The sequence below is a fragment of the Boleophthalmus pectinirostris genome, unplaced genomic scaffold (genome assembly GCF_026225935.1).
Source record: "Boleophthalmus pectinirostris isolate CB_2022bp ecotype Guang Dong unplaced genomic scaffold, ASM2622593v1 HiC_scaffold_5, whole genome shotgun sequence".
Classification (NCBI taxonomy): domain Eukaryota; kingdom Metazoa; phylum Chordata; class Actinopteri; order Gobiiformes; family Gobiidae; genus Boleophthalmus; species Boleophthalmus pectinirostris.
The window spans coordinates 6,526,325-6,543,652 of record NW_026571404.1 but is presented as its reverse complement, the minus strand read 5'-3'; the positions used below and the strand labels follow the sequence as shown (position 1 = coordinate 6,543,652).

Below are 17,328 nucleotides of genomic sequence, written 5' to 3'. Positions count from 1 at the left end.
AGCCAGGACTGAACCAGGACTAACCAGGTCTAAATCAGGTCTAAACCAAGTCTAAACCAGGACTGAACCAGTAGGACTAAACCAGGTCTAAACCAGGACTAAACCAGGACTGAACCAGTAGGACTAAACCAGGTCTAAACCAGGACTAAACCAGGACTGAACCAGTAGGACTAAACCAGGTCTAAACCAGGACTAAACCAGGACTGAACCAGTAGGACTAAACCAGGACTAAAACAGGACTAAACCAGGTCTAAACCAGGACTGAACCAGGACTAAACCAGGACTAAAACAGGACTAAAACAGGTCTATTAAAACAGGTCTAAACCAGGATTGAACCGAGGACTAAACCAGGACTAAAACAGGACTAAAGCAGGACTGAACCAGGGTTGAACCAGGAGGACTAAACCAGGACTAAAACAGGACTGAATCAGGACTGAACCAGGACTAGTCCTGGTTCAGTCCTGTTTTAGTCCTGGTTTAGTCCAGTTTTAGTCATGTTTTAGTCATCTTATAGTCCTGGTTTAGGCTGAGTTTTAGACCTGGTTTAGACCAGGTGTTTTAGTCCTGTTTTAGTCCTGGTTTAGACCTTGTTTTGACGTAGTTTAGTCCTGGTTAGTCCTGGTTTAATCCTGGTTCAGTCCTGGTTTAGATCCTGGTTTTAGATCCATGTTTTAGTCCTGGTTTTTCAGTTTTTCCTGTTTTAGTCCAGTCCTGGTTTTAGTCCTGGTTTAGTTTTAATCCTGTTTTAGTCCTGTTTTAGTCCTGTCCTGTTTTAGTCCTGGTTTAGTCCTGGTTTAGTCCTGTTTTAGTCCTGGTTTAGTCCTGGTTTAGTCCTCTTTTAGCCTTATTTTCGTTCTGGTTTAGTCCTGGTTTTAGGTTCAAAATCGAAAGAAAGATCTAAACTTCAGTCTCTTTGATAAGTGCATTTTAACAGTTCTCTGCTTCTCTCTGCGTCTGTGTGAGTCTGAACCTGTCCTCCTCCTTCTCTCTCTCTGATCCAGCCCCTCACCTTTTCTCCTCTTTCTCTCCTCTGGTTCTTCTTATCATTATAGCCCAAGATGCAGAAAGTAAACGACTATTTTCTCACCGTTTATGAGCCCAACTTAAGACCTTGTTTAGCGCACGGACATGGCGCGTGTTTGTGCCGATAACAGTAACGCGCACGAACATTTAGGCGTAATATATCGTACAAACTCATTCCAAACGTTAAATAATGTGGACTCTCCAGAATTATTGGTCCAAGCATGAAATAAAAGCTGTAGTGATCATGAGACCTGGCTCTTTATGTCTTTGTTTTCGATAAGATGGAAGAAGATCAAATCAAAAATCGAGATCAGTTAATATGGGGAACAAACACTTTTCTTCCACCTTTCTGCCCTGGAATACATGCATCACGAATTTCAGACTTCGGGTCATTGAGCAGTGCCTACTCGGAAGGATTTTCCGAAAAAGTGAGCATCAAGCCACCATGTTTGTTTTCCCAAACAAAGCCGATCTTTTCAAGTCTTTTGAACCATATCCCTTTTGTTTATGGTTCTGATATTGTCGTATTTTAGTTTTGGGATTCGGGCATCGTTAATTGTGTGGTTGTTGGATGTTCTAACAGCGGAAAATGGCTCTAGAAATGTGCTTCGGAAGTTTGCGAACTCCATAAATGCAAAAGGGAATCAGGTCTGTGTGAATCTATGTGAAACTTCTGTTCAAACTGTTTCTCTTCCCAACGGAATTGAAAAATAGTGAAAGGCGAAGGCGATGGGCAGGATTGATCCACAGGAAGGACGAAAAAGGAAACCTCTGGCTGCCTAAGAAATCATCCCGTGTTTGCAGAGAACATTTTGTATGTGGAGCGACAACAAAGCAGAATCCTGTTTGTTAAGTGAGAGGAACAGGAGACAAACAGACTGAGCTGCACTTTCTTGTTCTTGTTGTTTTACAGCAACATCACGTCTTGGTCTCTTTGCAGTGGAAGGTGTTTCTTGGCGAACAACTGGTGCCTTTCGCTTTGGCGTTGACTTTTTAAATTCGTAACCGAGGTTGAGCGAGGGATCGGGATCCACATACAAAATGTTCACTGCAAACTTTCTTAGGCAGCCAAAGATTACGTTTTTCGTCCTTCCTGTGGATCAATTCTGCCCATCGCCTTCACCTTTCACTATTTTTCAGTTCCGTTGGGAAGGGAAACAGTTTGGACAGACGTTTCACATAGATTCACGCAGATCTGATTCCCTTTTGCATTTATGGAGTTCACAAACTTCCGAAGCTCGTTTCTCGAGCCGTTTTCCGCTGTTAGGCTCCAACAACCACACAATTACGATGTCCGAATCCCAAAACTAAAATACGACAATATCAGAACCAGAAACAGAAGTGATATGGTTCAAAAGACTTGAAAAGATCGATTTTGTCAATAGACACATCCCACTGGGAAAACCGTGGTCGATGTAATTAGGGCCCGATCGATATGAAGTTTTTTGTGTGGCCGATATGATACCGACAAAACGGGAGTTGGAGCCGATATAAAAGCTTCAGTTGATTATCAAACTTAGGTCTGGCTCCACTGGATTTTAAATTGGGTTTGTTTAGGTGACATTTATTACTAGGTCACGAATCAAAATACAATAGACGGTTCACAAAAACCCCGGAAGTGCGAGTTCGGGAACCAGCCAATCAGCGAAGAGTCATACATTCAGTGTTGTCAACGATTCCCGAGATTGAGGATTTAAAGTCGGAACAAAGAGAATGTTTGGTGAATTTCATCAAGGGGAAAGACGTTATTGTCCTTCTTCCTACAGGATTTGGGAAAAGCTTAATATACCAATTATTCAGTGTTGGGAAGGTGACTTTTAAAATGTATTCCCCTACAGATTACAGATTACATACCTCAGAATGTACTTTGTAACGTAATCCATTAAATTACTTAAAGTGAGTAACGTAATCTGAATACTTTGGATTACTTGATTTTCTGTAGAGAAGCAAAGACAATAAAAAGACCAGACTTTACTAAACTGTTTTAAAAATATTATTGATAGAAGAGGAGGAGACACGGTCCGCGCAGCATGGTTTAGTCCTGTTAAATCCTGTTTTAGTCCTGTTTTAGTCCTGGTTTAATCCTGGTTTAGTCCTGATTTAGTTCTGGTTTAGTCCTGGTTTAGACCTGGTTTTAGACCTGGTTCAGTCCTGGTTTAGACCTGGTTTAGTGTCCGGCAATGAGTGGAATTACTGAGGAAAAAAAAAAAAATAGCCCAAAATGTGAAAACAGGAAAATACCGCCCTGTAATCCATTTATTTCAACAAAGTAACTGTAATCCAATTACCACTCACTGAAACAGTAACTGTAACCGAATACAGTTACTCATAATTTGTACTCTGATTACGTGACGCGGGTACATGTAATCTGTTACTCCCCAACACTGCAGTTATTACATACGTCACAACCAAATAGCAGCGATTGGTTAAATGATGAAAAGTACTCGCCTACTGTTGAGCGAACGAATTCTAACACTGTGAGGTCAGACAGTTTCTACGAAGTGAAACCGGCTGATGAACCAGCCTCAATTTTTTCCATGTAAACTTGAAGGAGAATATTTAAATTCCAAACTGTTTAATTCGGAACTTAAAAACATCATGTAAATGGGGCCAGTGATCAGAAAATAACGTAATATGGGCCGTTTTAATATGAGAAAAAGCATTAAGTCTTTAGTTCTTTAATCAGTCTCTTACCCGTGAGCCAGTCCATCCCAGCTGAGTGAAGGCGAAGCGTTCGGTTGGAGGACAGACCAGGTCCACCCTCACCGCCCTCCACCCTCGGTCCCCCTCCACTCCCCCCTGCACTCTGCTGCCCTCTAGCTTCAGGATCAGAAAACACTTGGCGTAATAGTCCATGGCTTCGAAGCGGCGACAGGGGATCTTCTCCAGGTCAAATGTGGAGGGTCTGTAGTCCTGAAACAGCAGCAGGCCCTGGGGGGAGATAAAAAAGACAGTTGATAGCGGTGTTTTGTGTGGCTTTTAATGTCGGAGGCATGATTTATTCATAATCTGTGCCTTTCCAGGAAAAGAGGGCAGAGCTGTCAGAGGGAGAAGAGTGGGGTTCTGACAGGCAGAAAAAAACAAGCCGTCATTTTGTGAGGGAGACTGATCTGTAGCATACACAAACAGGCGGTGCACTGAAGGCTCAGGTTCAAACACAGTATCAGTGTAATGGAGGAGGGTTTGCAGCCTGCGCTCGTACTGGTGTAAAAAGGCACTGCAATCTCAAGTTGTCAAAGTATAAGAAAACTCTTTTGAACAAGTAACTGTACCTGATACAGTGTAGGAGATTTTAGTGTCATGAAAACAAAACTACAATCACAACTGAACCTGGTTTGCCGTCTTACCATTGCTTTAATTTACAAATTGAGAACACACATGTTTTCTCATAATCAGTAATGGACAGGCCATGTCTCATGTGAAAGGTCAGAACCTCCAGAATGCACAGAGGCTGCACTAGCACTGATCAGTCCTTTGAGGGTTTTAAACAACTGGATTAGGCTGTAAGATCAGACAGAACAAAAGGCACACTCAAGTAAAGCTCATTCTGGATATTCATCTTGTGAACCAAAATTAAAGACCAACAATTTAAAAACAAAAGAAAACACTTGGCCACTTGACAATATTTTTGTAACTAAGCCCCCTCCACACTCGTACGTATTCAAGTTGTTCTCGATGCGAATGCAGTGTTCATCCACACTAATCCGATGGAAAACTGGTGCCGCCAGCTCCCACAAATTTATCTGAGTATGGATGTGATCCGCTCTGTGTGGACGCCTGAAAACGTTGATACTCTGACGTAAAAGCTCTAGTCACTTATTGGACCACGTCACTGTGACTTGCTCCCTCCTGATTCGCTGGGTTTGTGACATCGGTCATGTGACGCTATTGTAGAAAACAATTTAAACAAATCAGACACAAACAGGAAACAGCGTAGCTCGAACTACTTGTTAGGCCATGGAAAATGAGGAACAACCCTGGATGTCTCTGCTCTCTCATGCTGCAGGTCAGTGCTCCACTTCCCATGTGACGTCAGTTTCTGTGTAAATGTAACCTAAGAATTTACATTTTAATGTAGTTATACCATAGCACCAAGTTGGCCTAATGACAAGGTAATACAGTAAATTATTTAAAAAGAAAAACAGATTTTTACCTCCGCCAAGGAGGTTATGTTTTTGCCGGCGTTTGTCTGTTTGTTTGTTTGTTTTGTTTGTCTGTTAGCAACATAACTCAAAAAGTTATGGACCGATTTTGATGAAATTTTCAGGATTTGTTGGAAATGTGAAAAGGAAGAACTGATTTCATTTTGGGGGTGATCCGGAAAAAATCCTGGATTCTGGATCACTTTGAAATTTTAGTTAACATTGTGGTAAATGGGGCCAAAAAAATTGTTTCTCAATATCTCGGTTAATTATTGACCAAACCCCATGAAATTTGACTCAGGGATGGACAATGGGATCCTCTTTCATATTCCAAAGGCTGATCCGGATCTGATCCAGAAGACTGATTTTATTGCAATTTATATAAAAAATGGGGGTAGTCCTTGGTGGAGGTCTGCGCTCTCTGACTGCTTTTCTAGTTAACACTTAAAATTATGCTAATTGAGAATGAAACTGGACTGTCTTATATAGCATTTTGCTAGATCATCATATTGTCGCACTGTCTTGCTATGACCTCTCAAATAAAGCTGAGAGCTAATAAAGCTATATTGTATTACTTATTTTTCTATTTTATTTTGACTTGTACATTTACTTTTTTATAATTATGTCCATTTGGCACCTGTCTCTTATTTTCTTTTTTGCTACTTATTTAGAATTTATTACCATTTATATTTTAGATATTTTGCTCTCTGTTATTATATTATATTAGGATGTGTGAGCTACTGTGTCTAAATAATTTCCCTTGTGGATCAATAAAGTTTGTCTAAGTTTAAGTCTAAGTTTAAACACCTTTTATTTCGATTTCTTCTGCTACTTCTTCAACTGCTGAAGAGGAAACATGAAACTACATATTGGCCGTTCACCCTGTGACATGTTTGAAAACTCCAGCCTGTGAATATCAACAACGTGTCAAAGGGCCAGTTCCACACATTTACATAAACACATTATTCTTCTTTAACGGTTAGAAAATCAGGTAATGCAGACGTCAGACCAGAGTGACATTTTCAGATCTCTTCTATCAGAGGAACAGGAGGAGCTTTTGTGTGGAGCGTGTATTGATCCAGTGCAGCCCCATCACGCCTGCCTGTGATCCGCTCTCCTCAGACACACAGACAGGCTCAGAGCTGCCGACTTCTGCTCCCAACGCATGTTTAACAAGTGGCAGCCCTCCGAATGATTCCCGCTCTACCTGAAACCCTGACAGACAAATGACTTTTACGTTTGAGTCTGTGTGCTGCAACACTGGAACAGAAGAATGTGTTTTTCACCGTGGGCTGTCTGATCCTACAACTAAAACCAGTTTGAAATAAGCTCCAGAATAGTTTGTAACAGAGAATTGAATCTCAGTTTGACTTTTGATTGTTATTACCAAGGAAAAGCAGATATAAGATTCACTGTTTTGGCTTTTATCGGCTTTTGAACATGATTTTGGTTTCCTTGGCTTTTGTATTTCATGTTTTAAACTAAAACCTACATTTCGAAAACACACTTAAAAGGTTGTATGGAGGATTTTTTTTGGTTTCAAATTGTCAATGATTAATGATAATGAGCATTATAGAGATGCAGTAGCCTTGTAATTATGATGACCAAAAAAAAGAGAATAAAAATTCATCAACTCTGGACGTGGTGGGGACAGATAAACATTTGCCAATAGATAACGACACTGCCTCGTTATCTGTGAGCTGACAGGCTGTCAATCAATCTCCCTACGTTTCTAGTGTAACTGACTGACTTGCCTGCGCCGCCGGTACGTGGTTTACGTACGACTGTCACACAGTCCACAGACGCAAGACGCACAGACGCTGTTTACTCCACCAACGCAACAGTTCTTAGCGGCTTTTTTTGACCTATATCTTCCTCGCAGTTCGCACAAAGTTTGTTGCAATGGCGACAAGAATCCAGGAGCAGTTCGCCGCAAAAGAAAGTCCGTTTTTGAGGTCGCTGAAAGAAGAAGACAAGGGGAAAAGCAGCGAAGCCAAACTAAGGTGATTCTTGTAGATTCATTCATTCCAGCGATGGCGCGACTGAAGCAGACGCAGGGTCTAAAGACTGACGCACTGGTCCACAAATTACTCCTGGACAGGAAACTTCTGCTTATTATGAAAACGTACTTTATTTCCAAGAGTTAGACAAATGTTTTTCAGGACACGAAAGCGATATCCTATGTCTGAAAACGTAATTTTCAAGGCAAAGAAAGAGTCCGCTTGCTGCTGCGTGTTGTAGCTAGTTCATTCGCACTGAATCTCCGCTCAACCTTCTCTGCACCCCTTTCCTGCTCCTCTCCCCGCTGCCCGATCCACTCTTCCCCCTGCTCCTCACTTCTCCGGGCACGGAATCACGGAATCTCCGCGCACCGCTCCCTCTCCTCTCTCCTCTCTCCTCCTCTCTCCTCTCCCCTCTCCTCTCTCCTCTCTCCTCTCCTCTCTCCTCTCCCCTCTCCTCTCTCCTCTCTCCTCTCTCCCTGCTCCGCTCTTCTCCCTGCTCCTCACTTCTCGTCCGCGAACGAAATGTCCGCGCCCCCCCCCCCCGCTCCTCACTTCTCCGTCTTGCCTAACCAACACTGTAGTTAGTTGTTTACAAGTCATGTGCAGCACCGGCTGTAAACAAACCTGTTTCTGGCATAAAGAGGAGGAGGGAGGAGGCGTTTCTACGTAGGAGCTGTAGGGGAGGGGGGGGGTTTCATGCTTGCGCAACATTTAAAAAAGGACAAACAGTCGCTGGATTTCTCGTTCCTTGGAAAATCCTCTATACAACCTTTAATAAGCAAGATCCATTTTCCAACAATTAGATTTACATTAGAGCTCCCTCTGCTGTCAGAAATAGGAATGAATCATCAAAAACAAGACTTTTAGCAGCCATTTAGCAAAAAAGCTGTCACGATAATATCTCCATGCGTTTACAGTGATTGTAATTTGAATAACGAAATGCTCACGACAAGTCAAATGAAGGTTCATTGATTTGAAAACTGGGGAGACGACTTTTGGTTTTCTAATCTTTTGCAATCAGGAGAAGTAATGAGTTAGTGCTAAGAGGAAAAAACTCTTCAGCAGGTTTGAAAAATTAATGAATGAAGCAAATACAACTTCTAGGTTTTGCTGAGGAAACATGGTTAAAAGCTCAAGATGCGGGGCGGTCGATACAGCAAAAAAAAAGACAAAAAAAAGAAAAGAAAATAGAAAATAGTGAACGTGTACTGACCAGTAGTTTCCAGAACATTGGCTATTGACAGATATGCGATATTTTAATCTGGGTTACATAATGTTTTATTTTTGTTCTGTTTTCACGTTGAGCCGTTCACTCCCAAAGAGAAGTCATTTTGCTTCTTGGAATCTGCTCGCAAACAATCACTCTTCACCAAATTTGGACTTGGTACCAAAAATTTTAAGAGGACGGCTGCTAAGGCTACGTTTACACAGAACTGGGTATGTTGAGAAACGAATATTTCCCTCCCTCCATGTTCCAAAATAACATTGTGCACACAGCATCGTTTTCAAAAAAGTTACTGTTTACATCAACCTGCATAAATACGTCATCGAGTGCTGTCATAACTACACCAAACCTCTGGTCGGCACCTGGATTAGATTCAAACCTGTAGCATTTATTTCATTATACAGTAGTTGTAAGTATTACGCAAAAATATCTTGAAAAATGTGCATTACTGAGCGGGCTCGCCTCTCCACAGATCTGTTAAAGAAGTGGCAAAATTGCTGACCTCAGAGCCTCATTCGTCTCTGGTCATGGATATGAAACATCAGCTGTGTGCGAATGCAAACACATGAAAAGTGTTTCAGCAGAAGAAATGCAACTGCTGCTCTGATGCTTCATCATCATCATCATCACAAAAGGGAAACTTTGGTCACACTTTCAGCACGTCAGCTCCTAAAACTACGATTATCTCACTTTACACTTCAACGCCAAACCGTAGTTTTCCAGAATCTCCACTCTAGCCGGAGATTTGTTTTCAGAGGCAAATCCACCGTTTGCATTTGAAAGATGGGAACAAACGAAGGGTCCACAGAACAGCGCTGTTAATCCAGTTTGAAACGTGAAGTAAAAAGGCAGGAGTAGTTCCTCACGTGTGTCTGTTTACATCCTCACAGCGCATGAATCAAGGTGAAGCTGCAGATTAGTGACAATGACTCTACTTCCTGTGGACTTTATCGCCAACTTTTTATGCTTTAAAAATCATGTATCTGAAGTTTTGCACCACATTTCACAAGTAATAACAACACAGTTTTGACTTGTATCTAAACTAGAAGTGTAGTGCTCTGATCTTTTGAACAGTTAAGAGTCTCAAAGCGAGTGGTTTTAGTGTAGACGGGAAACAGCTGAAACGATCGCGCTCACAGCTTTATATCCTGTGGTCTGCAGTCATATCTCGCTGCAGTCTTTGTGATCGGAGATTTAAAATCTCATAAGATTCTCCTCGTGTCTGTGGTGTGCACTTTTTGTCACACGTTTAAAAATCCTGTCGTGTGTAGTGGTCTTTAGTTGAAACTACAACACGTGTGCTGATTCTTTCTTTTAAACAAGTCCCTCTCAAATAAATTAAAGCCACAAGACAGCAGTTTTTTAGTCACTCTCACGTTTTTGTTGAAAATCAAACTCCTGAACATCATGAACACTCGTATTGATCACAAACTCCTGAAAATGTGCTCTTTCAATCCATTTTGTAGTTTTTCTCGTGTTTTCAGACGATCTTAAAACTGTAAACTGGTGAATATTACACCTAAACACATTTATATTAAAACATAATTACTACATTTTCCGTCCGTCAAAGTGAACATCTGCTCTTGACTGAACGGTGTCTAGCTGAGAGAAGTGTTAAAACGGCTTTACACGCCTGGTACATGTGCTCAGTTTAAAACCACTATTGTCGTGGCTGTGACCGGTAAAAGCACTCGCGCCAATCTCAGAAGTCGACCTGTCACCGCTCCCATTTCAACACGCTAAAAACAGCTTGACAAAGTGTACTTTTCAATAGAGACTTGTCCACAGCTCCAAAGCCTGTTACTGGTAAATGGCAGCACTTCTTAGGTAATGAAAATCGGTGCCAAAACGCCACGGGGTTGTGGAGGAAAGCAGGAGGCAGAAGTGGAGAGGGCTGCGAAACTAAGTGAGCGAGGGACTACAGAAAGTACAGTCCTCTTACAGAAATAAACTGCGAGCGGTTTCATAGTGGAAGAAAAGATCGCACATTTGAAATTAATCAGCATTGTAAAAGTAAAAATCTGTAAAAATCTTTATTGTAAGACGTCAAAATGTGAGTAGAATTGAAAAAAGTAGACAAAAGCGCCATGGAACAATCAGTGAAATCACTACTACATTCAAAATACATTTGTCACAGTTTAGTGTGAGTCAAAAAATACGCAAAAACTTGTACAAAAACTCCAAATGAGCTGTAGTAATAGTTATAGTATTTCATAATCTTATGGAAGAAGGATTAGGAGAGGTGTTAAACTTCTGTTGCTAAATCATCTTATTTAAGGAGCTCATATTATCCTATTTTTTTATCTATATTATAAAGCTGTTTTCTCCTCAAAAACAAACCTGGAGTTGTGTCAAATGGTAATACAGGAAGTGCTCCACTGTATTTTAAAACTCCATACACCTTCACTAGAATTATTTGGATAATTTCAGTCCATTAATTGCCAATCTCTACTGAACTAAAGGTAAAAGTTGGCCGTTAACTTGACAATTACCACTTCATGACATCAGCTTTGGAGATGTAGACGGACAAATAATTACTCAAATATGTGTGAATGAAACAAAACACAGCTTTTCATGTCTGTTTTTGAGGAGTTAACAACATTTTAACATGGCTTAAAGCTTACAAGAGTCAATTTTGTGTAATGTAGGACCTTTAAAGGTGAACCATCCACCAGAAAATGCAGTGTACCGTATTTTTCGGACTATAAAGCGCACTTAAAATCCTTGCATTCTCAAAAATCGACAGTGCGCCTTATGTATTAATTCTGGTTGTGCTTACTGACCTTGAGCCGATTTTATGTGGTACACGGCGCTCAAAAATCTGTCAAAATTTTTTAGTACGACTTTGGTAAACCATGAAGCCGCACTGCTTGATGGCTTGTTGGAGCATTATGGCTACTGCAGACAGGAGTCACAAGTTTTAAGCTTTGTTTCTGTAAAACGTAAACAAATGTCTGCAAAGCTGCATTAAACACATTATTACTGAATGTATATTTGAGTCGTCCTTGAAGGAAATTAAAAAACAAGCTTAAATTATCCACTCACATTCACATTCATAATACACATTCATGAAGACAGGGAGGCAACGCCGGGCGAATTACGCCACGATCTGCCAATGGATCATGGACGACTGGACTAAAGGATCAGTGTCAAGTGTCGTCCATTTGTTTCTCTTAATGCGCCTTATAATCCAGTGCAATTTATGTATGAAAACAGACGAGAGAATTCAACATTATTGATATTGTGCCTTATAATCTGGTGCACCTTATGTATTAATTCTGGTTGTGTTTACTGACCTCGAACTGATTTTCTGTGGTACACGGCGCTCAAAAACCTGCCAAAATGTTTTAGTATGACTTTGGTAAGCTACAAATTCGCACCGCTTGATGGATTTTTGGAGCATTACAATCCATTACCGTAGTCAGGTCAAGTTATTTTCAGCGCTTATGCAAATGAGCCATGTCGTTTTAAGGTTTGTTTCTGTAAAACATAAACAAATGTGCGCAAAGCTGCATTTAACACATTATTACTAAATGTATATTTGAGTCGTCCTCGTAGGAAATAAAATAAACAAACTTAAATTATCCACCCACATTCACATTCATAAAAAACATTCACCAAGACAAATTACGCCACGATCTGCCAATGGATCGTGGACGCCTGGACTAAAGGATCAGTCTCAAATGTCGTCCGTTTGTTTCGCTTAATGCTCCTTATAATTCGGTGCACAAAATAGACGAGAGAATTCAGCATTACTGATATTGCGCCTTATAATCCAAAAAATACGGTACCTTTAAAGCGATGCAAAATTGTGGGTTTGTTGCTTTAGGGTTTTGCTTTCTTGTCATAATATAAAGGATATTTGTCGTCTTTGTCAGTTCAGTTCGGTGAAGCCAAACCTAGTTATCACTGAAATATAAGCTGTTTAAGTACCACATTTGGTTCACTAATTGCTTCTTTTTTTGGAGGACTTTGGATTTGGGCGTTTTTCATAAGATTTGTCACTTGCTTTTCGAGAAAATCAGGCACCCATGCATTAAACATCATGTGAGAGCTGCACTTATCAGACTGGGGCAGCTCCTTCCCAAAGGGCCCGAGGAAACGAGGGGGGAGGAAATCTTGACTGACAAACTCCAAGAGACTCTCAAACTAATCACCAACCCACTGCCGTTAATTATAGTCAGAGGTGGAGGCCATTTGGGTAGAGAGAAGCACATTTCACACATGCACCACATTTCACACTGACCTTACAGATGAATATTACTGATAACTCGGTTTTGCGTATCATCTAATAACGTTGATAAGAATAGGAATTTATTAACGGACAAAAGGGCGAAATAAAAACACCACGATCATGTAGAGCAGATTAATATGAACATTTTAGGACCAAAATGACCAGGCTCACTGCAGCAGTTATGGAAAGAGTTGCAACAATTTTTCAATGGGAAGTCAATTTGAGCCAGAGTCGATGGAGCTGGAAGTGCTCCATCGACTCTGGCTCAAATTGCTTTTTAGAACACTTCCTATTTGGAACACTGCTTAACTCTTTCCCCCCTGGACGCCTACTAGGAACAACCCATACATATGTTACTAGGGCTAAACATAGAGCATAACTGCATAAAAGAAAACAGACTTCCACGAGTGATTTCAGGGCAATTTTGGTTCATACTCGAGTATAAAGCCCGGATAGTTTGTTGGGATATCGCAGAACTCCATACAGACGCATCAGCGGCGTTCTCATCTTCATAAGATTCACTCTGTGTAAGTCCGTCGCTATCGCTGTTTTCCACTTTATAATCACCCTCATCATCACTTTGAAATCTATAAAAGTCACTTTCTCTAAACTTATCCATAAAATACGTCCACTCCTCATTATTTCTAAAACTGTGCACCGCAGCTCCGCGATCTTTCCATTGCTCGTGTTTCGTGTTGTTTTTTCTGGAAGCTACCATCGTCACTACTTCGATTAACTTCGGAAAAAATCTGCGAAAACATATCCTTGAATCCTACTGATCAGCCTAGTGTTGGTTGTAGTGGGCCCGACCTATCACAGTCTCTGTTTAAATGTGAAAAACCGAGCCGTTTCTAAAGGTCGTCAAATCACGTCTTTAGTGATACAGCGGAGGTGTCAAAAGTCGTCATTAAGGGTTCAGGGGGGTCGTCAAATGTCGTCTTCATGGGGGAAAGAGTTAAGGCCAAATTATAAATCTGTGTCGACTCAACGCACACTGTCGCCGTCGCCTTGTCGCCGTCGTTTTTGATTTATGGATCTGCGTCATCGCAATGCTCCGGGGCGCTGAGTCGCGAAATCGCATGAACTCATTGGAGTGTTTGCCTTTCGGTTACTGTGGAGACACTGGTCATTACTCGACATTTGGTTGTCTTTGTAGCTTTAGGAAGAGGAATTGTAGAGGTGATCATATTTTGTCACCACTTTGATTAGACGTTCCTCTATTTCAGGGTTCCCCAATCCCCGGGCCATGGGTTGTTTCGTGGACCGTGGAATTAAAACCAAAACTAAACTAGGACCAAACCAGGTCTAAACCAGGACTAAAACAGAATTTAACCAGGACTAAACCACTAAACCATGCCAAGCGGGCCGTGCCTCCTCCCACCTCCTCCCATACGCCGCCAGTCTGTGAAAATACTGTCCCTAAGAGCGCCACCGCAACTTCGCCCCACTCCCAGTCTGCCTGAACCCCTACCCCCCCAGTCCGCGAAATATTCTCAGACATAAAACCAGTCTGTGGCACTAAAAAGGTTGGTGACCCCTGCTCTAGTTGATCCATGTTCGGAGAAAGGAGATTTAAAAATGGTGTTCGTGTTTACAAAATGAATCGGGAAAACCGAGTACCGGAAATGTATGTAGAGCGGACGTAGAAAGGACCAATCACAGCCCTTATAGTCCGTGTTGCTTTCCCTTGCTGTCTGTGTTGGTTTCATACGTAGTTATAACATTTTGAAGGTGCACATCGGTTGACGCAGACGCTCTGTGGAGAGGGTTCACGGCGACTCCGACTGTCAGCATCACGACGCAGACGATTTGATACACAACCATAAATTGGGCTTTAGCTATGTCCATATACAGTGTATGGTAACACCAGAGCCTCGTTAGAAAAAAAAACAACATGTGTAGAAGTGCTCTGCATAGTTTACCGACATAGTGATTAACAGGGTAACAAAAGGTTAAACAATTACATTTTTTGTTCATCAGACTGTTCACATTTTGCTCATTTTGTTCGTCATAGTTAAAAATCCAGACTTCTCCAACGCAATTTTTAAGCCAGTAAACTAGGGGTGTCGAACTCATTTTGGTTCGGGGGCCGTATCCAACCTACTTTAATCCTAAAGGGACCGGATCAGAAAACTTGTCATATAAACCCAAAAAAATAACAATAAGTTCAAATATTTGTGCAGAGAAACACAAATCTATTACAGAAATCTTTTTTAGTTGATGAACTCTTTCTTGTACAAAATATTATAATATTATGAACAACCTGAAACTTTAAGAAAAATACAATTTCAACACAATGTTTTAACATGAACTTGTATGTAAATAGGATTAAGTAAATTTTTCTTGGAAAATCCTGCACTCGGCTCCACTTTTCTCATTTTGGACATTTTTCTGATGAGGTCATCACGGTCAACAGTCAAAACGATCGTCCTTTAAGAGCGTTTGGAAAGAGACAAGTCTTCATTTGTGCTGCTCTGATGGGAGGGGCCACGTACAGAGAGACGCTGGAGACGCTGCTGTGATAAACACCTAAACACCTCAGAAAATTAACAATATTTTAATAGAAAATATAATTAAATAAAATCAGCTGAGGGCCAGATTAAAGGTCTTGGAGGGCCGGATCTGGCCCCCGGGCCGTATGTTTGACACCTGTGCGGTAAACCATCACTAGGATCATTCTGTGCTCAAATTATGTTCACAACAAACACATGACTCCATTATTTAGAAAATGTGTGAAATAATTTTCCCTATACTCTAAAACAGGGGTGGGCAAATTTTTTTTTTTTCCCAAGGGGCCACATGAGAAACAGAAAATATTGTGTAAAATACTTAACTCAATTCTTCATAATATTAATATTTCTTTATAAAAAGCCGTAAATATCATTGTTTTGATGATCTGGTCAGGCTGGTAAGAGTTTACGTTATGACTAAGCAATGAAAAAGTGAGGTTGCCTTACAAAAAATGTCATTTAAAAACACCTCTAAAATAAAAGCAATGCAGCTTTAGTCCATGCATGAGGTAAAATGATAAAATATGTTTATTTTGTAATTCCAAATGAGCTTAAACGAGGCGGTCAGGGTCAAACAAAGGGCCGTATGTGGTCCGGGACCTGGACAATGCCCAGGTCTGACAAACTCATGCCCGGGGCCCATATGCAACCCTTTAATCTTTTTAGTCTGGCTCGCTGGACTTGAATAATGATAATAATAATTTTCAGTGTTTTTTAAAAGTCATTTCAATAACTAGTAAATACTGTAGGACTTGAAACACAGATATTTTGTTGTAATGCTTTGTAATGATTTTCAATTATGGGATATTTCAATAACGTGGGATATTTTTTTCTCTTATGAGGTGGGTTACCAAAAACCTCCATCCATCTGCTCCTGGTCTGGCCCTTCTGTCAAATTTTAGAATCTTTTGTGACCCAAAAAAGTCAAAAAGTTTTCATCCCTGGCTTATGGTAACACCAGAGCCTTGCTAGAAAACATGACTATGTGTAGAAGTGCATAGTTTACTGACATAGCTTGACAATATTTTTTTTAGTTCATGAAACTGTTCACATTTTGCAAGTTTTGTTTCATGTTTCATCATAGGTAAAAATCAATCCAGAGATGCAGTTTTTAAGCAAATAAACCATCACTAGAATCATTCTGGGCTCAAATTATGCTCATAACAAACACATGATTCCATTATTTAGAAAACGTGAAATACTTATCCCTATACTCAAAGCAGGTTTAAAGTGGAATTAAAGCCACAGTAATTCATCATTTGTGGTTTTAATGTAATGGAGTGTCTGACAACACCGATAGCTGTTTCCAGTTTATGACATTCAATCACTATTTCATTTCTGCACAGTAAAAATAGCCTCAGCTGAATATTTTAACATAATATACAATTTCTGGAATAGTTATAAAACCAAGAAATGCTCCGCTGTGAAATGTTTTTTTTTACAGTGAGTCTTCAGGTAATGCAACTTTAATTACAGTCAGTGGTAGAAGCTCATATTTGGAAATCACGCACGCGGTTCTCGGCTCCTCGGCTCGGCGCTCGCCCCTGCGCCGCCAGATAAGCGCTAACCTCCTCGTAATAAGGTAAGTTGGAGGGGAGATCCTTGAGTCAGCTTATGAGCTTAGCTGGAGGCAGTGACAGTGCCCACTCCGATAATGAGGCCAGAGTGACGCCATAAAGGCACTTAAAGACGGACTAATCTCAAATGAAAATTCCCCGAGTGCGACGCGACACGGAGAGAGAGAGGATGTGGGTCAGGGAGGACAGAGTGATTTAGGCCCGCGTGGACACACTCAAAACTAATGCCACTGGAGGAAATATTAATAAGTCAGAGGCACAGATGCACAGGCCATTAGCTGAAATGAAGAGGGGACGGGGTTTAACACGGCGTCTGCTGGGGCCGTGCTGCTTACGCATCTTCAAGACCAGCGTTTTTGTCAGTGTGCTGGAAGGTATATTTAAAGTAGTGTCCACCAGCATGACTATATAGAACAGGGGTGTCAAACTCATTTTGATCCGGGGGCCGTATCCAACCTATTTTGATCCCAAAGGGGCTGGATCAGAAAACACATGGCATATAAACCCTTAAAAATAACAATAAGTTCAAATATTTGTGCAGAGAAATGCAAATCTATTACAGAAATCTTTTTTAATTGATGAACTCTTTCTTTTATAAAATATTATAATATTAT

General features: G+C 40.8%; 1 protein-coding gene across 4 annotated transcripts in view; it reads right to left on the bottom strand.

Annotated features, from left to right (window-relative positions):
- Positions 1-17,328, bottom strand: part of dntt (deoxynucleotidyltransferase, terminal) — a 306,321-nt gene that overhangs the window by 136,033 nt on the left and 152,960 nt on the right. For all 4 annotated transcript variants that reach the window (XM_055162795.1, XM_055162798.1, XM_055162796.1 and 1 more), the window contains exon 9: positions 3,718-3,954. In XM_055162795.1, the coding sequence (XP_055018770.1) occupies positions 3,718-3,954 (237 nt within the window). The remainder of the gene's footprint in view (positions 1-3,717; positions 3,955-17,328) is intronic.